Raw genomic sequence first — 19,368 nt, forward strand, 5'->3', positions numbered from 1 at the left:
GACACACCAGCTAACAAAAGCTGCCACCCTGGATCACTGAAGCCCAAGACTGGCCACTCCATCAGGCTCCCCACGAGACACAACCCTGGTCAGGGGAGCCTGAGGGCCCGATCTCATCCAGGGACGAGGCCGTGCCGTCCCCATCCCTGTTTCTATCTTCACGCAGAGACACAGCCCTCCCCTGTTCTGTTTTACCCTGAAGCACCTTGACTGGCAAAGGACACGTCTTGTCAGAAGTTTACAAGCTAAAGAGGGAAAAGAAGAAAGAGTTGTGTGAATAATTTGACTCTCTTGTCATGTAGCATGATTGTTGGCTGAAAAATGGATTATTGGACTGACGATCTGGAGCATTTCAATGAATGTAATAAAAAAATTCCGAGGACCTTGTGAAAATATGTGTGGTGATTGAATGTGGCAGTGAAGCAAAAATCTAACTTTGGAAAAAGTAAAAACAAGTGATTCAGTGATATGTTTGGCCAGTGTTAGTTTTGAGTCCTAAATAAAGTTAATGTGAACAAATGGATCAACATCACTGTGAAGTATTTGACAGAAGAACATTTCAGAGGGTTGGGAGTTCCTGAAGGAGGTGCTGGACGTGACTGTGATGGACAAGGAGAAGTTTCTCCATAGCTGAGGAAGATACCCTGCAGCCCTGGGTGGTGCCAACTGAGGCTTCCCCTGACAGATCTTGTTCATGGCTCCCGGCATGTAGACGTGCTCTGTAAACGTAAGGAATGCCCATCGGGAATCGTGGCCCAGACTTCTCAGACAAGAATCGAAAGGATCCTGGGACTTTGTTGGTGGTCCAGTGGTTAAGACTCCACCCTTCCTATGCAGCGGACGCAGGTTCAGTCCCTGGTTGGGGAGCTAGGATCCCATGTGCTGTGTGGCACGGCCAAAAAATAAAAGAATGGCAAGGATCCCTGTCACATGTAAAACTCAGTGTTTTACATAGTCATGCTCAGCAAATAGTCATGCTCATCAAAATGAGACTCCTACCTGGAAGTTATGGAAGTCACCTTCATCAGTGTCTTTTCCAAACCACATGCCTCTCAAGTGTGCATATATAACCACCACCATGGAAGACCTCTTCTCTCTGCCCATGCACATGCGCGTGCCCCTCCTCCTGTTCCTCCCGGGGCTGGCGGACCACCAGCAGCCCTCCCGTCCTGATGGAAGGCAGCCCCCGCTGCCCCCTCTTCCTTAGTGGTTCCCTCCCAAGACCTACTGGTTCCCGCTCCTCAGCTCCCTCCTGCTGCCGCCTTGGGGGCCTGGCCCGGGGCCCAGAAGTCCAGGCTGGGAGGGGAAGAAAGGCTTGGTCCCAGGGATGCTGGCACTTTGACACCAGCTGTTTCAGTTCCTCTTCTGAACCCAGAGCCTGGGCCTCTGGGCCATTTCCCGTCATCGATGGGCTGCGTGCCCCCGCCCCAGGGGCCCCCACAGACTCCGCTGTTGGCCAATGTCCCCACCCCTCCCCTGTCGGCCTGCTGGTGACCGTCGGGCAGTTCTCATGGGGGGGCTGTGCATGCACCTCACGTGACAGCGTGGGTTTCTGGAGCCTGCGGTGCCCTCCTGCTGTACGGGGCTCAGGGCCCGCTGTGGGGACACAGGCCAGGACTGGGCCCCATGCCTCCCTAGCGGGAAGACCCTGTGTCCTCCCACATCTCAGAGGCCAGGCCTCCTCAGGCTGGGTCGCTGCCCTCTCCTCCCACCACCACCTCGCGCGGACCCCCTCTGGGCCGGGCGCAGGGTAACCCCAGCTTGAGCTCCCACCTGCAGCCAGCCATGGAAGTGCTTTGTTTAACTGTCTCTTTAAACATTAAGATGGTTGCCTTGAAAGGGAGTGAGGAGCAGTGGCCCTCAGGGCCTTCACAGTGCTGTGCACCCACCGCCTCCACCTAGCTCCCTGTTTTCATCCCCCCAAAAAGGGAACTCATTGAAACACTTGTTCCCCATTCCTCCGTCTCCTGGTTTTTTAAAACGGTGCAACGTGCCCCTCATAGAAAATTGGTCCAGCATGGGAATACCCACAGGGCCCCAGGGTCCCGAAGCCCCGGGGCCCACTGCTTCCAGCAGCCCTGCATGCACTTCCGGTGGGGACCGACTGCCCCGTGCACTCTCCCCAGCCAGCTGCCTGTCACCTGGCACCCCAGGGCTCACCGGCCGGCTCCCATCTCGCCAGCAGCTGCCCAGCTTTCTGTGGTTTGGATGGTCTGTAATTTCAAGCACAGACAGGAGGATCCTGTCTCTCCTTTGCTCAAACCTTCCTCATCTTTTAAGCCCTCATTTAGAGATCACCTGCTGGGGGCTGTCTGAGCCTCGCGGGCCCCTCCCTCCTTTGTCGCTGATTTGGCATTGGGAGCTCACTGTCCGTGCCTAGCCGCCCCCCACCACCCACCCACACACACCCAGGTAAAGTGGGAGCTCCCTTCCTCTGTATCCCCAGAGTCTAGTTCAGCGCCCACACGCAGTAGATGCTCAACAGGGGCCAGACGAGTGGCTTAGGGCCGAAGGCTGACTGTTGGAGCAGGCGAAGGTCGTGCTGACCTTCAGAGTGCTGAGCCCACACAGACCGTGCCCTCCTGGGCACCCAGGGCTGAGGATTCATTCGACATCTTTTCTGCGAACCTGCTCCCCGCGCCCGGCCGAGGTTTACTGTAAACCCACAGGATTCCCCCGGCCCCGGCCCTGGGCAAAGAGCCGCACACCGCCCCCTGGCGGTCAGCACCAGCCCTCGGCTCCCTGCCTGCTGCCAGTCTGGTTGTCACAAGAGTGGAGAATCAATCAGACTGGGACTTCCCTGCAGGTCCAGTGGCTTAGACTCGGCGCTCCCGCTGCAGGGGGGCTGGATTTGATCTCTGGTGGGGGAGCTAAGCAGCTCAGCTCAGCTCAGCTAAAAAGAAAAGAATCAGGCCCTGTCACAGCAGCCCGCAAGGCTCTGGTGGGTGAGAAGGGCTGCTCCATCTCTGGGATCACCCCCTTCCTCCACCTCTTGCCTCTCTCAGGGCCTGACATCCAGCTGGAGTCGCTTGGGGGATACAGTTTCCCCTGCAGGGCTGGCTGCCCAAGTTGTGCCTCGACCTGCCTGTATAGAGGACAACTTTTTATGTAAAAAAAAAAAAAAAAAAGTGTATCATTTTGTGAGCTCCAATTATTTAAATTATACTCCAAAAATCATCTTACTTCTCCCACCCCTCCCCCTCTGATAGCACAACTATACTTTTTCTTCCATCTCCTCCCAACCTCGCCTGGGCCACACATGGCTCTTATCTAGCCAGGTCACCAGGGCCCAGCGCCCTCTCAGCGTCACACCCTCTGGTGTGTCTTCATCGCTACTCAAAAGAACAGGCTTGTCCACTGGGAAAGGGCACTCTAGCTGGATACACCCTCTTGGGTTTCCTGATTTCTTGATTAAGTTGCCATGTCATGTCAGGCTGCAGGACTCTCTTCTTTCTTCCTTGAAATGGGCTTCCTCAGGATAAGTTCAGTTTTCCAATCATTTGCGGCCCGTTGCTACTATATTCCCGGTCTCTGTCCCCCCAGCCATCCTCCCCCTTCCCTGTGTGCAGTGATACGTGTGTACTGTGTACTAAGTCGCTTCAGTCGTGTCTGACTCTTTCTGACCCTATGGACCTTAGCCCGCCAGGCTCCTCTGTCCATGGGTTTCTCTAGGCAAGAATACTGGTGTAGGTTGGTTGCCGTGCCCTCCTCCAGGGGATCTTCCTGACCGAGGGATCGAAGTGGCATCTCTTGCAGCTCCTGCATTGACAGACGGGTTCTTTACCGCTAGCACCACCAGGGAAGCCCTTCCTCTGCAAAGTGTCACTGGCTTTCTCCTACTGTCTTCCGGTGCAGACAGTGGGTTTGCTCACCTCCGTTAGAACCCTCAGGGAAGTCAGGACTCCACCCCACCTCTCTGTATACCTCTCCCTACCAGGGTCTCTGGCTTGATTTTCCCAAAGCCCCTCCTTTCATTTATTTGGCTGTGTTTGGTCTTAGTTGTGGCACGCAAGATCTTTAGTTGCACCATGTGGGATCCAGTTCCCTGACCAGGGGTTGAACCCGGGCCCCCTGCATTGGGAGCGCAGAGTCTTAGCCACTGGACCACCACGGAAGTCCCAGCACTTCCTTCTTTATTCCTGGAAATCCCCACCCTTACTGGGACAGGCCAGCGGCTTGTGATGCCGTGACTTCACACCATGGGCCGCACAGCTGGCGGGGAGAAGGCAGAGGTGTGCGTCCCTAACCAGTCCCTTCCACATTCCCTGGACCTTCCCCAACCCCCAGGGCCTGCCTGGAGTTGGGAGGCCAAAGGGAAGGTGACCTGGGTCCCTCCTGAGTATGTCACTGGTCACCAGACACTCCCTGACCTCTCAGGCAGGAAGCAGGTGGTGTAGACAGCTGCACGGGCCACACTCAACCAGCGGGGCTTGAGTTTCAATTCCGCTCCTCGCTAGCTGGCTGACACCAGGCAAAGTGCTTCACCTTCCTAGACCTGCTTCCTTGTCCACAGGATGAGGGTAACGGTGAAACCTTCCTCAAAGGATCATTATGAGGATTAGATAATGCGTCCCCTCCCCCAGTGCTTAGGGGGATGGTGAAGGAGTCCCGAGAGACTTGTCCCATGTACCAGTTAGGAAGATCTCCTGAGACAGGGTGGGGAAGACTGGGCAGGCAGCCAGGTGAGAGGCTGTGAGGAGACCCAGCGCAGAAGTGAAGGCCCGCTTGAGGGGTGGCGGCGCTGGGGTGGGAGACAGCCGAGAGCTGGGAAGCCACAGAACCTCAGGGCCTGGTGAGTAATGAAGAGTGAGCCATGACTCGAAGGCTGCTGGTGAGGCGGCTGCCTGGATGGTTGGTTGTGCCTCTTGCTGGAAATGGAAATAACCCAAGGGGAAGCCGCTGGTGACGTGGGGGGAGGTGAGCTCAGTTTGAGGTGTCAGTGGCCCACTGGAGATCCACTGGGACCTTTCACACCAGAACTTGGGCAGAAAACTAGAAGACAGTGAGCAGAGCTGAGCTGCCCTCTGCGCCCATGGAGGGAACGGTCTCCCTGGCCTCCCAGTCTCGGGACTTCAGCCATGGAGGGGTTAGCACGCTCTGCCAACACCATGCATTTGGCTGTACAGTTGTCCGAGGGGAGCTGTCCTGCACCTCCTTTCCTTAGTCTGAATTCTGCTCCAGCATGCAGCCTCCCCCCGCCCAGCCGTGCTAGCTCCCTGCTCTGGGCTATGGACCCTGAGTGCCTGGAGTTATGGGGGCTGGGCCTGGGGCAGGCATTCAGGCATGCACTTGCCCGGATGGCTTCAGGTGTGGAAATATATGGGTGATCACCCAGGGCATGGCAGGCGGAGCCCTGGAAACACCCAGAACCTGCAGAGACGCTGAGGCTTCAGTGCCTGGGCCCGTCTTTGCTTCTCCTTGTGACTCGAGGAAGGCCACGGGCAGCAGGGCAGGTGGGGGTGAACTAGAGAGAGTGGAGGGGCAAGGAGGCGGACAGCAGGCTGAGGCAGCAGACAGGCCCCTCAGAGAGCCTAACAAACTGTCAGCTTGGTCACCAGCAACCTGCCAAGGCAGCGGGCTGGGGAGGAGCTGGAGACACTGAGCGAAGATTCATCTTTCCAGAAGTCAGAGTCAGGCGGTGGAGGGCAGTGGGGAGGGCTCAAGCCGAATGGCGGCCTCCTGTCTTTGGAAACAGGACAGAAATGGCACTCAAGGATTGCAAGTTTGGTGCTGGGGGTGGTGCAGACCCAGCCTCACGGTGGACAAGAGGCTATGAGGCAGGTTCCTGGTGTGGAAGATGGGTCCAGTGGGAAGGCCAGGCCAGAGGTAGTGACCCCACCACCCACATGGAGAAAGCTGATGACTGCTATAGCTCCGGCTGTTCACGAAGAGTGCTTTAATGTCAGGGCAAGGGGTGGGGCTCAAGGGAGACCCAGGATCAGATGGCAGTCACCCAGGGCTCCTGAAATGGGCCAGATGAAAGGGCAGAGGGAACCAGAGCTGGTGGGCAGAGATAAGGCAGCCAGTCCGGGTACCAAGATAGCCACATGAGATTATCAGGGCAGTCCCAGCCCCAGGCCAGACGGTCTGCTAGGCTCAGAGGGAACCACTTACTGCTGTTCCAGAAACAAGGGCAGCCCTGGATTCGTGGGCTTGCTGTGGGTACAGACAGGACAAGGGACCCCAGACGATGTAGCCATCCGGGAAGGACTTCATAGGTCGTGCAGGATTTCAAACCAACCGTGCCTACAAGCTGAGGAGTAGAGACAACCTCTCCAAAACAGCAGTCTAGGTCCCTGATGCAAATGAGGGCACAGATACAGGGTAGGGGCCTCCTTTTCCTCAGAAGCCACGGGAGAAATCCCGAATTGCTGCGCCGGGGGGCCGGCGGGTTTGGAAGAGACTGGAGACGGGGTCGACAGGGGACGGGGGTGGTTGGGGGCGGCGCTACCGGGGACACAGGACTCCGGCTCCGCCCTCAGGTCACCCCGGAGGGTGTGAGGACGTCGGGGGTAGACCGCAGTCCTGAGTCCCTGCGGGCTGGACCGTTAGAACCCCGCGGCCGGGCTCCACACGGCAACCGTAGAGGAAGGCGACGTTCGGAACCGAACCCCCGCGGGGCGGTGCAGTCGCAGAAAAGGCGGGGCGCCGCGAGCCCCTCCCCGTATGCTAATCTAGGCGCGCCCCGCTCCGCCCCGGCCCTGCGACCGGACGGGCCCACCGCGGCGGGATCCCAGGGGCGCCCGCGGAGGCCCGCGCGAGGCGGCGCGCTGGGGTGCAGGCCGGCGGGGCGGGGCGCTCGGCGTCCCCGCCGCGGCCCCCCCCCGCCCGCGCGGAGTGGTGCGGGCCGCAGGGGCGGGGCCCCGGTCATGTGATGCGGCCGCGGCCGCCATTTTGTCCTGCGGTGCTGGTATTTAGAGCGCAGCGGCTGACGGGCCGGGTCGCCTTCGCAGCCTTCGGACAGCTCGCTTCGCGCAGCCCGCCGCCCGCCGCGCCCGGCCCGACCTCGCCCCGGCCTCGGTCCGCTGAACTCGCCCCCTCCCCACCCGCAGACATGTCCGATACCAAGAACAACCCCGAGTACGCTTCCTTTTTCGCGGTCATGGGTGCCTCAGCCGCCATGGTCTTCAGCGGTGAGCGCCGTGGCAGGAGGGACCCGGGAGACGGGGGACCCGCGGGGCTCGTGCCTGTTGCTCCCTGGGGTTCGGCGTGTGACGTCATTCTGACGTAATTTCGAGCTGTTGGGGGGGGGTCCCGGGTCTCACGTGACTGCGGGGGGCGATTGTCGGGACCCTGAGGGCTGCAGGGGCCGTCGGGTGTCTGGAGAGTGGGGCCCGCTGACTGGGCCCAGGTGTGAGTCCCAGGGTGTCCCGGACGGCCCCCTGCCAGCCGGTCTCTTCGGTGCGGGGGAGGGGCGGCGGCGCCGCTGCCATCTTAGTCCCCGGAGAGGCGGGGGCAGACCGGGGTGGGGGCCCGCGGTCCTGCGCTTGCTCCGCACCCGCCCCCCCCATTTTGCTGGCAGGTGTGACATCACGCCTCGGAAGCTACCCCCACAAGGGGCCGGCCCTTGGGTGCTCGCCGCCGAGGTCCACAGCCCTCGCCCTTGTGGCGGCCTGCCCCCCGCCTCCATGGGGCAGCGGGAGTGGGGGGCATTCAGGTGGGTCTGCACCTAAACAGGTGCTTCCGGTTAGGGCTTGTCGGTGTTTGCCAACACTAGGCTGTGTGGGTTGGTAGGAAAAAATGGGTTGAGAGGTTGGTCTTGAGAGCAGGGCAGGAACTCAGAGGTGGGAGTGGAGTCTAGGGGTGGAGGTGGGTCAGACAGGCCGAGGGCGCAGGGTGGATGTCCGGGGAACAGGCCAGCCTCCGCACTGTGTGTGGACGCTTGTCTGGATGGGCGAGTTAGTGTGGAGCCTCAGCGTTGAGGGAATTGAGCTTTATTCCTTGGGAGGAGTCTTCATTTCAGGCCTGAATGAATGAATGACCTTTCTCCCCTTTCCTGAGGCCTGGAATTGGGAGGGGCTGCCCCAGGAATGGAGAAGGGGGCCTTCCAGGGTTCTAGATGGCACTCTAGTTTTGAAGTGGGGTCTTAACAGTCTTGGGTGTAAAATTCAGTGAAAATTGGCTTTTCTGGGAGATGAGCACTTGGGCCCAGCCAGGGATGTGGGATCCAGGGAAGTGAGTCCTGACCCCCCTACAGCCCCACCGACTGGTTTGGCCTGGTCTAGTCCAGGTTTCCTTGGGTTCTGGCTTAGGGCTTTGATGACTCGCCTTGCCCCACCCTATCTGGGACTGGAGAGGGTTCTTGTGCAGGTATGTGCAGGGATTGAACTCCAAACAATATCTGCTGACTGTAAACACCAGTGGGGTGGGGGCGTGGGGACCTCCCTCTGCCTGGGCCTGCCTGCCGCAGGTCACAAGCCGCTGAGTGGGCCCTGCCCTTCCCATCATGTGCGAGTTAGGGGTCATTTGTGGTGGGAGAAATGCCTGTACTTCCCCTTCCACCCTAGGTGCCGCCCCTATTTCCACATCTTCCAGAGCTGCCTGTGCCCGCGGACAGCTGTCTGTGCCTCCTTTTTCTCCAGTCTCTTTCGATGTTTGCTTCCGGAATACCTCCAGGGCCGGTGCCTGGCCACTTGTGGGTTGTTGATCGTGTCTGTCATTGGCCATTCAGCCAATCTCAGTTGAACTCCTGGGTGCCAGACACTTGGGGACATCAGTGAACAAGACAAGAACCTTGCCCACATGGAATGTGAATTCTGGCTTTGTTTCCCCCCAAGCCTTTTTCTGTATCCAGCTCCTGGCCGCCTTCCAGTCACCAGGTGCATCGCTTCCCGCTCTTTCTAGAACTTACTTGGTGCCTTTGAGTGGAGCCCTCACCAACAGGCCTTTGAAAGTTACTGAGAATAGGGTGTCACTGGTCTAGGCTCCTGGGGATTGGGGGCCACCTGCTCTGGTTGGCTTGTACACAGCTCCATCCTTCTCCCCTCCGCGTAGGCGGCTCACTGTGGCCGTACAGTTACCAACTTTTTATACTTGTCCAGTTGGGTCAAACTCTGGTTTCATTTCTTTCTCGAGCCTGTGTCTCCAGGGCTTGTCTTCATCCATCTCCTTGTGCCTGCCTGCAGTTGCCAGGCTTCAGGTGTTGCCAGGATGACTGCAGTGTGTCTGCTGGCCCTGGCTCAGATGCTCCTCGCCCGCCTGGATTGGATGAGGTCCATGCCAGATCCCCGTCTCCCATTCCAGCTTCCCCTTTTTTTCTTAATTTGTGACCCAAGTCTTGTAGAGTCTTTCTTCGTCCTGTTTTCTGCAGGCTCGTCAGTGGCTCTTTCTGTCTTCTCTATGACTTCCTCCCTACTGGTGGGCCTGCAGAACCGTCTCCTGGTTTCTGTCTTGCACCATCTAGAGCCGCTTCCGGCCTGGCCTGTGGAGCTGGTGTCCAGGCCCGCCCAGGCCAGGCTGCTTTCCTTCTGACAGTCTTCCCATTCCTTCCCCTCGTTCCTCTGGTTGCTCCCCACCCTCAGCCACATAATCTCTGTGCTGCCCTCTGTGGGGATGAACCCAGCTCACTAGCTGACTCGCCAACTGCAGCCTTGCCGGGCCCACTGCCTGGGATGCTGGCTTCCTTCTAAGGTCTCACCTAGCGCCACGCAGCAGCCTGTGCCCTTGCCCTTGAGTAAGGAGCCCCAGCACTGGCCTGCTGTGCTTCTGCGCCCGCAGGAGGCAGCCAAAAAATGCCCTGTTGCTCCAGGAACGGCTTCATAAAGACCAGCATCCGATGGCCAGATGTCCGAGCACACAGGGCTGCGGAGGAGACCATGCGGGTCCTTTGCCCTGCCCCCGCCCACTTCTTCCCTCTGCTCCCCGCCCAGTGTCTCTGCTCCATGTGGTCTGAAATCGTCGTCTTTCTCTTGCCTCATCTTTCTATGTCCACCAACTCACTGGCATCCCTCTGCTCAGTTATCTCCTGTATGAAGCCCTTCCCCAGACCTCCCCACTCTCCTGAATGTGTTGCTGTGCTTGGAGGGGCCGTATCTGTCTCTTCATCAGGTGCAGAGCCCCTCTGGCCTCACCGCTGCTCTGCAGTGAGTGCAGACTAGTCATCTTTCACTGCCTAGCTAGGTGAGTCAGGTCCAGAGGAATGTCCGCGACCATCCTGGCCCCTCCACCTCTGCCCCAGGTCAGCCTCTGCTCAGTAGGAGGCGCCTCGGGGGCAGGCAGCAGTCAGGTGCCCTGCTTGGGCTCCCTCTGGCTTTCCCTTGTGCTTGCAAACGTTTTTCTAGACTCGGAGGACAGGCCGGGGGTGGGGGGGGGGTGGTTTCAGGAACGCAGTCCACCCTGGGAGTAGGGAGGAGGGATGATGGCAGGGGAGACGGGAATCCCACAGTGTCTAGACCTGCTCCTGCCAACCAGAGAAACTGGGCTTCTCAGAGGTGTCTGCGGAGTCCTTGGGGGTCGGCCTGGGTGATGACGTCACAGCCCCACTGTTCTTCCTGTCCTTTGTCGTCTTTGACTGTCTTTGGTTGAGATTCTCCTCAAACTCGAGGGTCCTGCTGTGTGCCAGGACCTTTCCTGATGGAGCTCTCAAACATACCAGTGCTGGGTGCAGCATGTTCTGGGGCCGGAGCTGTGGGGACTACCGCAGGTCAGGCGGGGAGTGGATGAAGCTCTGGCCTAGAGCGCGAGTTGCCAGGCCAGCTTCCCTTACCCTGCGCTGCAGGGGCTCTGTGTGCTATTTTGATGTGGTCCCAGGGTTGGTGGGCTGACCCTGGGTGGACGTCTGGGCCATTGAGATACGCAGCTTGTGCTTTTCCAGGCCTTTCCTGACCTGGGAACGAGCCTGGAATCTGCACTGCTTCTGGGGACCAGCTACCTGTGTGCCAGCGTGACAGGGCAGCCTGTCCCAGTGCCTCTTTTGGGGGTCTGAGGCTCTGTGGGAGCGTGGGCTCTGTCTAGTGGGCCTGGGGAGTGCTGGTGAGCCTGGGGTGAGGTTCCACAGGAGCGAAAGAGCCCAGGTAGGCCAGACAGCCAGGAGGGCCTCCGGGGGAGGGGCACAGGAGACCCCAAGTGCTGGCCTATGGCCGGTCTTTCCAGAGGCCACCTCCAGCTCTCTTGTCCTTGGGGTGAGAACTTGCGTTGGCCCTGGAGTACACCAAAAGCTGCCTGCCTGGTCCTGGCCCCAGGTTCTCTGGGCTCACCTCACTTTCTCCTGCCAGCCCTGGGCGCCGCCTACGGTACAGCCAAGAGCGGCACGGGCATCGCAGCCATGTCTGTCATGCGGCCAGAGATGATCATGAAGTCCATCATCCCAGTGGTCATGGCGGGGATCATCGCCATCTATGGTCTGGTGGTGGCAGTCCTCATCGCCAACTCCCTGAATGACGGCATCAGTCTCTACAGGTGAGGGCCGGCCGGCTCTCCCCGCTGCCTGCCTGGGTGGAAGCCGTGGGCAGGGAGGGGCCTTGGGTGGGCTGCTGGTGCGGTGCCCCTTGCCGGCTGCCTCCTGGTGGTGGACCAACATGCCTCCTGTGTCTTCTCTCCCCCAGGAGTTTCCTTCAGCTGGGCGCGGGCCTGAGCGTGGGCCTGAGCGGGCTGGCGGCAGGCTTCGCCATCGGCATTGTGGGGGACGCAGGCGTGCGTGGCACCGCCCAGCAGCCGCGGCTCTTCGTGGGCATGATCCTCATCCTCATCTTCGCCGAGGTGCTCGGCCTCTACGGTCTCATAGTCGCCCTTATCCTCTCCACAAAGTAGCCCTGCGGGCCGCCAGCCACAGAATACAATTGATGTCAAGACCACCCCCTCCTCATTCCACGACGAACAGCCTGACACACGCACGGGGCAGCCGCCTGCCAGTAGTCGGTCTTGTAAATGCGCAGTGTCCCAGTGCCCACCGTCTGTTGCCCCAGCCTCGCCCCTGCCCGCCCCGCCCCGTGCTGTGGACATCTGGGCCCACCAGTCCCCACCCCGGCCCTGACCAGTGAGGACGCCGGCCTCCGGCCGCCCCCGCCCATCTGCCCTAGAGTGCTCTGTGTATAAGGATGAATTAGAGTTGTCATTTTCTCTTCACTGGATGTTTATTTATAAAGATTTGACCTGTTCATACGTCTGTGGAGCAGCTCGCCGTCTCCCAACTCTATAGTAACCTTAGGTAGACTGTTGTTGCGTTGTGCGGTTACCGTTTACCCTGAGACCCGTTGGATGGAACCACCTCCTGCAGCCCTGATTGCCCCGGGCCGCGGGCCAGTGTGCCGGGCCCGTGGGCCCTGGTGCCGCTCCGTGTCCAATAAAGCTCTCAGATGTGACCAGATGCCTGTGTGTAGGTCGCTGTCTGGGCCCCGGCGCGGGGGCGGGGCGCCGGGAGGGAGGGGCCGCGGGCTGCGCTGAAGCCGCCGCCACGTCACTGCGGGCCGCGCGGGTCACGTGGGAGAGCCGATCACGTGGCTTCGCTTCCGTCAGCTGAGGGTCACGTGGGCCAGGCCGGAACCCGGCGCCTCCGGCTCGGCTGGGCTCAGGATGCGCGGCGGGCAGGGCGCGGCGCGGGCCCCGGTGATCCAGTTCACCAACTGCCGCATCTTGAGGGGTGGCGCGCTGCTCAGGTGGGCGCGGGTGAGGGCCGGGAGGCGCGGGCGGGCTCCGGGCCGGCGACGCGAGCCCCCGCCCGCTCTGTGTGCAGGGAGGACCTCTGGGTGCGCGGGGGCCGCATCCTGGACCCGGAGAAGCTGTTCTTTGAGGAGCGGCGCGTGGCTGACGAGCAGCGGGACTGCGGCGGCTGCATCTTGGCGCCCGGCTTCATCGACGTGCAGATCAACGGTGCGGCCCGGGCCCGCGGGGCGGAGACCCCCAGGGGGAGCTCTGAGCCCTGGGCGACCCCTTCTTTTCTGGGTCCGCAGGTGGATTTGGCGTTGACTTCTCACAAGCCTCGGAGGACGTGGGTTCGGGGGTTGCCCTAGTGGCCCGGAGGATCCTGTCGCATGGAGTCACCTCTTTCTGCCCCACGTTGGTCACATCGCCACCGGAGGTTTATCACAAGGTGAGGTCAGGCTCCCGGCCTCAAAGGAAGGAGGCCCCGTGAGCACCCGGCCTCTTGATTTTCAAATCTCATCTTTTCGGGTCAACCAGCACCCCGTTGGCACTCGAGCCTGGCCTCACCTGCTGGCCTTCTTCCCCCGGAGCTTGGGGCCCCTTCCCCCAGGCTTTCTCATCCAGGTGGCTCTGCCTGGTCTGCCATTGCAGCTGTGCCCACGGGCTTCCGCGTTCCGAGCCTCAGCACCTTCTCCCTACGCAGCCTGCACGCTGGCCGCCTCCATGCACCAGAAACCGCCTCCTCTACCCAGTCCGTCCCCCCCGCCCCAGGGACTTTCAGATTGCCACATCCTTAGCTGCTCTTCCCCCACACTGGTCCGTGGCAGGCAGCTCCTGGGAACAGCTTTCATAAAGGAGCCCCATTGTCCACCCCAGGCTTCCTCTGCTGCTCCCGTCCACACCCGCTAATCATCACTTCTTTAAGTCTTGGGATTTAGTTGTTCAAGGTCCACTGTTCCTTTAAGAAGTTTCACTTTGTACGCAGGTTTTCTGGTTTTGCTCTTTATCATGTTGTAATATTTCATCTTGTCTTGTTCTGTGTATTGTTGTGTTTCTCTGAACTGTAGTAGGCATACATCATGCCTGTTTATTTGGTACTACTTAACTCTTTTAAAAGCTTGTGGTTACATGAATAGCACAGAGTTCTTGAGTTCTCAAAGTTAATCACGTTATCCTTTCCTCTACCTTTTATGACCTAGTTCTGTAGTTTTTCTCCAGAACAGGGTCCAACCCAGGATCCCAGATTGCCTGTCTGCTACGGGGTCCCCATCTGGGTGTGTGCGCAGACTCACAGCCAGGGCTGGGGGAGGTTGGCCACACTTCTTGGGTTCAGTCCCAGCCTCCTGACTTCATCTGTCAGCTGAGCAACACGGGACATCCATTTCTTGTTTCCTAGTCTCAGTTTCGTCAAAACTTAAGCAAGGCTTAAGGTTTGAAGAACATCGGAGTTCATCTATTAGTGTTGTGTGCTCAGCACTACACTCGGTTCATATTAAGCCCCTGTAGACGTCAGCTGCGCACATCTTTATGGAAATTTCCCCCGACTCTCTTATCACAGAGTCAGGTGTCAAAAACCAAGCTGATTTTCTCACTGCAGACTGGCCCTCAGTTCTGTTTTCTGCCTTAGTCATCAGGCCGTGATCTTCCTGCTCGGGACCCGGGAACAAATCCACGCTCTTGCGTCCTTATTCTTTGTCCTCATCTCTCTGGTCCCCATCAGGGGGGCATAGTGGCTGTTATCCAGTCTCCCCACAGCTGTCCCAGCCCTGGGTCCTGCCCGGGTGTTTTCCCCGGGTGCCTGGCTCTGCACATCACCCACCTCTGTCCCACTGCCCTGCGGCCAGCCCAGGCAGCTCCCTCCTCTGCCCCCAGGCGTTCTGCCCGGAAGGCCTTTGCTTTGCTCTGTCCGCCCCAGCAGAGGGCGCCTGCAGCTCCTTTGCAGCCGAGTTGCCCCCCAACTTCTGCAGCACCTTCAAGGATCCTGATACAGAGTGTGGGGCTCCTGCCTTAGTGAAGGAGTTTCCAGCCAGTAGGGCTTCCATCTTAACGTTTTCTTCCGAGCACCAGTCACCCCTCATAAATGCCTTGGGAGGTAGGGAGTAAACGGATTTGTGGAGGAAACTGAGGAGGGCTTTGAGTATGAAAATGTTAATACAAGGTGATAGCCGTAGAAGCCACAGGACTGTTCAGGGGCACGCCCCCACGCACTGCTCCTGCCATTCTGCCTGCCTTCCTCCGGGGCCTGTTCACAGTGCGTGAAACTGGATTGCTAGTTGGTCAGAAGTCCTTCAGGTCCACTCAGACCAGTTGCTCTTTTTCTGGGGCCTTGCCCTTCCTGTCCTTCCAGGAGGAGGGGCAGCACGCCGTGTCCTCCGCCTCAGCCCCGCCACCCGCTGCGCCAGCGTCAGGCGCCTCAGTGCGACAGCCGGGCCCTCTGTGCTGTGGCCTTTCCGCTGCCTTCCCGCTTTGCACGCGCCTCATTCTCTCACCTCAAGACTGTGTTCTGTCTACTTGGTCTTTCTTTGTCTTTTAAAACTCTATGCTGGAAAACTCAGTCATTATCTCTTTTTCTTGTTTTCACTCTTTAACTCTTTAGTGAATTTATGTATATCACTTGGCTCTTTAGGAAAAACTTCAGCCCTTTGCTCACACTAGTTCTGTCCAAGAGATGGTCACTTTCCACTGGGCTAACCTGTGGAACTTGTCTCCATATCTCTAAAAGATGTACCAACACTCCTGTTTTTTGGTTTAGGGCAGCGTAAACGGGCTGGGAAAGATATGCGTTAGCTTCTCGGCAGCCCCCAGCCCTGTCTCACGCCCTTCTAGCTCCCCACCCTCCCCAGAGTCTCCCGCGGTTCTGATTCCATTATCAAGACTCATCATTTTCTCATTTATCAGCTCTGTTTTCCTCAGAGTTCACCTTCTTTGTTTGCTTAGATTTTTGATCTGCTGACTCAGCCCCACAGTTTCAGCCCGTTGTCTCCTTCTGGGTTCAGGATTTGGGGGTTCCACGAAGGTTCCATCCGTCCTGTCTTCCTGTGGGAGCTTTAGCACTCTGCTCTCGCTGCCCTGGCTGCCCACGCCCGCCTGGCAGCTGCTCGTCAGGCGTCTGACTCAGCCTGCCTATTTCCATGTTGTCTTTGTCCCACTGAGCGTAAGCCTCTTGAAAATCCCTGTACCTCTCTGGTTCCAGCAGAGGGTGCCCGGGTCCCCGGGCTCCCCATTCCCCGTCCTCCTTCGCGTTGAAGGCGGGTGTGGGCTGGGGCTCCTGCCTGCTCTGTCCACCTCTGAGATGTGCCACCGGAGCGCCTGTCACACACAGGTGACTTGGCCCCTGGTGTCCAGACCCGGGCACAGCGTGGCCGCACGGTTGGCGCCTGAGCTCTCTGGCCACTCAGCCCTGCCTCGGCCCCTCGCTCTGCCTGGATGGCGTGCACGCCTCCTGCCTCAGCCCTGCTTCCCTGGCCTGCAGCTGGGCGACGTCAGGCTGGTCGCTGTGGCTGGGTCCAGGCCCTTGGTGTGCGGTCCGCTGCGTCCTGGCTGCTGTCTGATGGGGCCACCTTGAGGACCCCGCTGCCCCTCTCCTGCCCCCTTCCTGGGCGCTGTCTCCACGCCTCTGGATCATCTCGGGCAGGCCAGTCCCATGTCCCTAGGTCATTTCTGGATTGCTGTGCTTCCTGGTCGAGGCCTTTGACCATCTTCTGACACCTGAGGGCAGGCCAGCAGGGGCTGTGCTCTGAACTCCGGCCTCTGACCTTGGCTGGGCTGTGACCTCTGGGTGCTGGGCCTTGGGGGCAGGGCTTTAACAGCTGGTTCCCCCCAGGTCCTTCCTCAGATCCCTGTGAAGAGTGGTGGTCCCCATGGGGCAGGGGTCCTCGGTGAGTGGCTCGCCCCTCTCCCCGCCCCTACCCTGGGAGGGTCCTTGGGGACCTGTTGGCAGCCCCTCGTCTTCCAGATGCCCGACTGGGGAGGGAGGGCAGGCAGGCAAGAGGGGCCAGGGTGGGGGCCGCAGGGCGGGGGGTGTGCTAGAACCAGCCACTCCCCTCCCCCCAGGGGTGCACCTGGAGGGCCCATTCATCAGCCGGGAGAAGCGGGGCGCGCACCCCGAGGCCCACCTGCGCTCCTTTGAAGCCGACGCTTTCCAAGACGTACTGGCCACGTACGGGGGCCTGGACAATGTCCGCATCGTGACGCTGGCCCCTGAGCTAGGCCACAGCCAGGAGGTGATCCGGGCACTAACGGCCCTCGGCATCTGCGTGTCCTTAGGTAAGGAGGAGGCTGTCCTCGCCTCAGGGTGTCTGCCCTGGCTCCCAGAGCTGAGACTGAGTCTGGGTCCCCACAGGGCATTCGGTGGCTGACCTGGGGACTGCGGAGGAAGCCGTGCAGAGTGGGGCCACCTTCATCACCCACCTCTTCAACGCCATGCTGCCTGTAAGTCCCGGGCCTGCTCGGGAGGAGGGGGCGGGGCGCTGCTGTCACTCACCGCGCCCTCCCGCCCCCACCCAGTTCCACCACCGCGACCCAGGCATCGTGGGGCTCCTGACCAGCGATCGGCTGCCCGCAGGCCGCCGTATTTTCTACGGGATGATCGCTGATGGTATACACACCAACCCGGCCGCCCTGCGCATTGCCCACCGGGCCCATCCCAAGGGTGAGTGGCAGAGTAGGGCAGGGCGGGAATGGGCGGGAAGACCAGGTGGGGCAGGTCCTGAGTCCCCCTCTCCCTGCAGGGCTGGTGCTGGTCACTGATGCTGTCCCTGCACTGGGCTTGGGCAACGGCCGACACACGCTGGGGCAGCAGGAGGTGGAGGTGGATGGGCTGACAGCCTATGTGGCAGGTGAGTGACCCCTGTCCCCAGCACTGCCAGCGTGAGGTCAGCCCCTCGGCACTCTGGTGGGATATGAGCACCTGGGTATTCCCTGCTGACCCCCAGGGTGGCCCAGGGTGCCTGGTGTCCTTCCCCCCACTCGCCCCCAGAACCTGCCCTCTCTGTTCTCAAGGCACCAACACACTGAGCGGCAGCATTGCCCCGATGGACACCTGCGTGCGGCACTTCCTGCAGGCCACAGGTCAGTGAGGCTGGGGGGGGTGTGCCACGTGTGTGCCCCGCGGTGGGGCAGAGGCTGCCTCTGGAAGAGGCTGGAGGCAGGGACCACCAAGGTCTGTGTCTGGTGGGGTCCCCAGGAATGTGGCCAGGATCCCGCCTGCAGGAGGTTGCGTCAGCAGGAGAGGGCGGTGCGAACCAGCAGGGGGCCGGAACCCAGAGCGACTGGCCCTGGAGCCACAGCACCCAAGGGTGGGGCCTGTGAGATTGTAGCTGCAGAGCTGTGAGGTGGGGGCTGTGCTTCAGGGTTGGCACGTTATGGGGGGAGGGGTGGGTGTCTGGGGAGAGGTGGTAGGCCAGGCCCTGCGAAGCTCTAGGCAGTCCCCTGGGCCTGGGGTGTCAGGCAGGGGGCTGGGGGGAGCGCTGTGGTCCAAGGCGCTGGTTGGAGGAGCGGGGAGATGGGTTAGGAGGCAGATGACAGCGGTGGCCTGGCTTGGGGAGTGAAGCAGGGGTTGGAGAGAATTGGGGTACCAGCAGTATCCCCAGGTTGGGGGGAGGGGACACCTTGAAGTTCTAGGCTGGGGGGCACCCTGCTGGGGGCCCTCTTGCCGCCGTGCCCCACTCCAGCCCTGCAGGGAGTTCACTCACAAAACACTTTGGACCCGGATGCCTTCAGCCCCTCCCAGGGAGAGCACCCCTCCTGGAAGTAGGACCCCGGGCATCCGTGAGGCCACCCGGGATTCGGTGCTCTGCCCCTTGCCCCCCCACCCCCACCCCGTCAAGTGGCAGAGCCAGCCGGGGGTCGGGGATGGTCACCACCACCCGTGTCCCCAAGCAGGCTGCAGTGTGGAGTCCGCTCTGGAGGCTGCGTCCCTGCATCCAGCACAGCTGCTGGGGCTGGAGAAGCGCAAGGGGACCCTGGACTTCGGGGCTGACGCAGGTCAGGGCCCAACAGGGGGCAGCCTGGGACAAGGCTGGGGTGGGGGCAGGTGGGCCGCAGGCAGGCGCTTCCCCATCCCCAGGGGCTTCACCTGGCCAGGGCCTTGGTCCGGCCCCCCTTTCCCATCAGGCAGGCCAGGCTTTCTGGCTTCAGAGATGGGCCTGGCAAGGGTGTGTGGGAGCGCTGTTGGCTGCCCTCTGCTGCCAGGAGCCTTGCTCCCGGGGCCTCAGTTGGTCTGTGATGGGCCAGGGTGTCCTGCGGAAATTGTGTTCTGGGCCTTGGTTCCCCCACCCCAGCCTCGTGGTAGGGGCAGCAGCAGCCCTGCCTCTGCCCCCTTCTCACCGCGCCCCTCTGACCCAGACTTCGTGGTGCTCGACGACTCTCTTCACGTCCGGGCCACCTACATCTCGGGCGAGCTGGTGTGGCAGGCGGAGGAGGCCAGGCCGTGACCCAGGACCACCGCTGGAGGGGATGCCCAGCCCCAGCTGGACACTGTCGGTTGGGCACTGGGGAGCTGGTCTCCAGAGAGCGGAGGGAGCCTCGGCCCAGGTGGAGGCCTCAGCCCGGAGGCGGCGGCTTGGATAAACGTGTGCCCCGTAGGGATATGCCTGGTCTCTGAGTTTTGCTTCACAGTGGGACTTTGTTCCGCCCTCACCCTGTGGCCTGTTGGTGGGGGTGGGTAGGTGTTTGTCCCTTAGGGTTGGGAGTGGCCGCTCCACCCTGCCTGTGGGATTCTGGGGCTCAGTGGAGGCAGTGGGGCCTCTCTCTGTTAGACGGATATGTCGGAGGCCTCAGCCCCACAGG

At 60.6% G+C, this 19,368-nt stretch overlaps 2 protein-coding genes across 3 annotated transcripts; both read left to right on the plus strand.

Moving 5' to 3' along the window:
* Nucleotides 1-6,899: 6,899 nt before the first annotated feature.
* Nucleotides 6,900-12,304, plus strand: ATP6V0C (ATPase H+ transporting V0 subunit c). The gene is made up of 3 exons (XM_055561819.1): nt 6,900-7,133; nt 11,214-11,397; nt 11,544-12,304. The coding sequence occupies exons 1-3, from the start codon at nt 7,055-7,057 to the stop codon at nt 11,746-11,748; spliced, it is 468 nt and encodes a 155-aa protein (XP_055417794.1). The 5' UTR covers nt 6,900-7,054; the 3' UTR covers nt 11,749-12,304.
* A 98-nt stretch (nt 12,305-12,402) lies between these two features.
* AMDHD2 (amidohydrolase domain containing 2) lies at nt 12,403-19,167 on the plus strand. Of its 2 annotated transcripts, XR_008707544.1 has the most exons (12): nt 12,403-12,593; nt 12,671-12,807; nt 12,888-13,027; nt 16,403-16,457; nt 16,633-16,845; nt 16,922-17,010; nt 17,086-17,230; nt 17,310-17,417; nt 17,581-17,649; nt 17,765-17,912; nt 18,463-18,564; nt 18,925-18,959. XR_008707544.1 is itself a non-coding variant. In XM_055561818.1 (11 exons), the coding sequence occupies exons 1-11, from the start codon at nt 12,511-12,513 to the stop codon at nt 19,011-19,013; spliced, it is 1,230 nt and encodes a 409-aa protein (XP_055417793.1). In that variant the 5' UTR covers nt 12,403-12,510; the 3' UTR covers nt 19,014-19,167. The 2 variants fall into 2 exon arrangements, 1 of the variants encoding a protein (XP_055417793.1); XM_055561818.1 differs by lacking the exon at nt 17,765-17,912 and having other exon boundaries at nt 18,925-19,167.
* The last annotated feature ends 201 nt before the right edge of the window (nt 19,168-19,368 follow it).

The sequence above is a fragment of the Bubalus kerabau genome, chromosome 23 (genome assembly GCF_029407905.1).
Source record: "Bubalus kerabau isolate K-KA32 ecotype Philippines breed swamp buffalo chromosome 23, PCC_UOA_SB_1v2, whole genome shotgun sequence".
In the NCBI taxonomy this organism is placed as follows: Eukaryota; Metazoa; Chordata; class Mammalia; order Artiodactyla; family Bovidae; genus Bubalus; species Bubalus kerabau.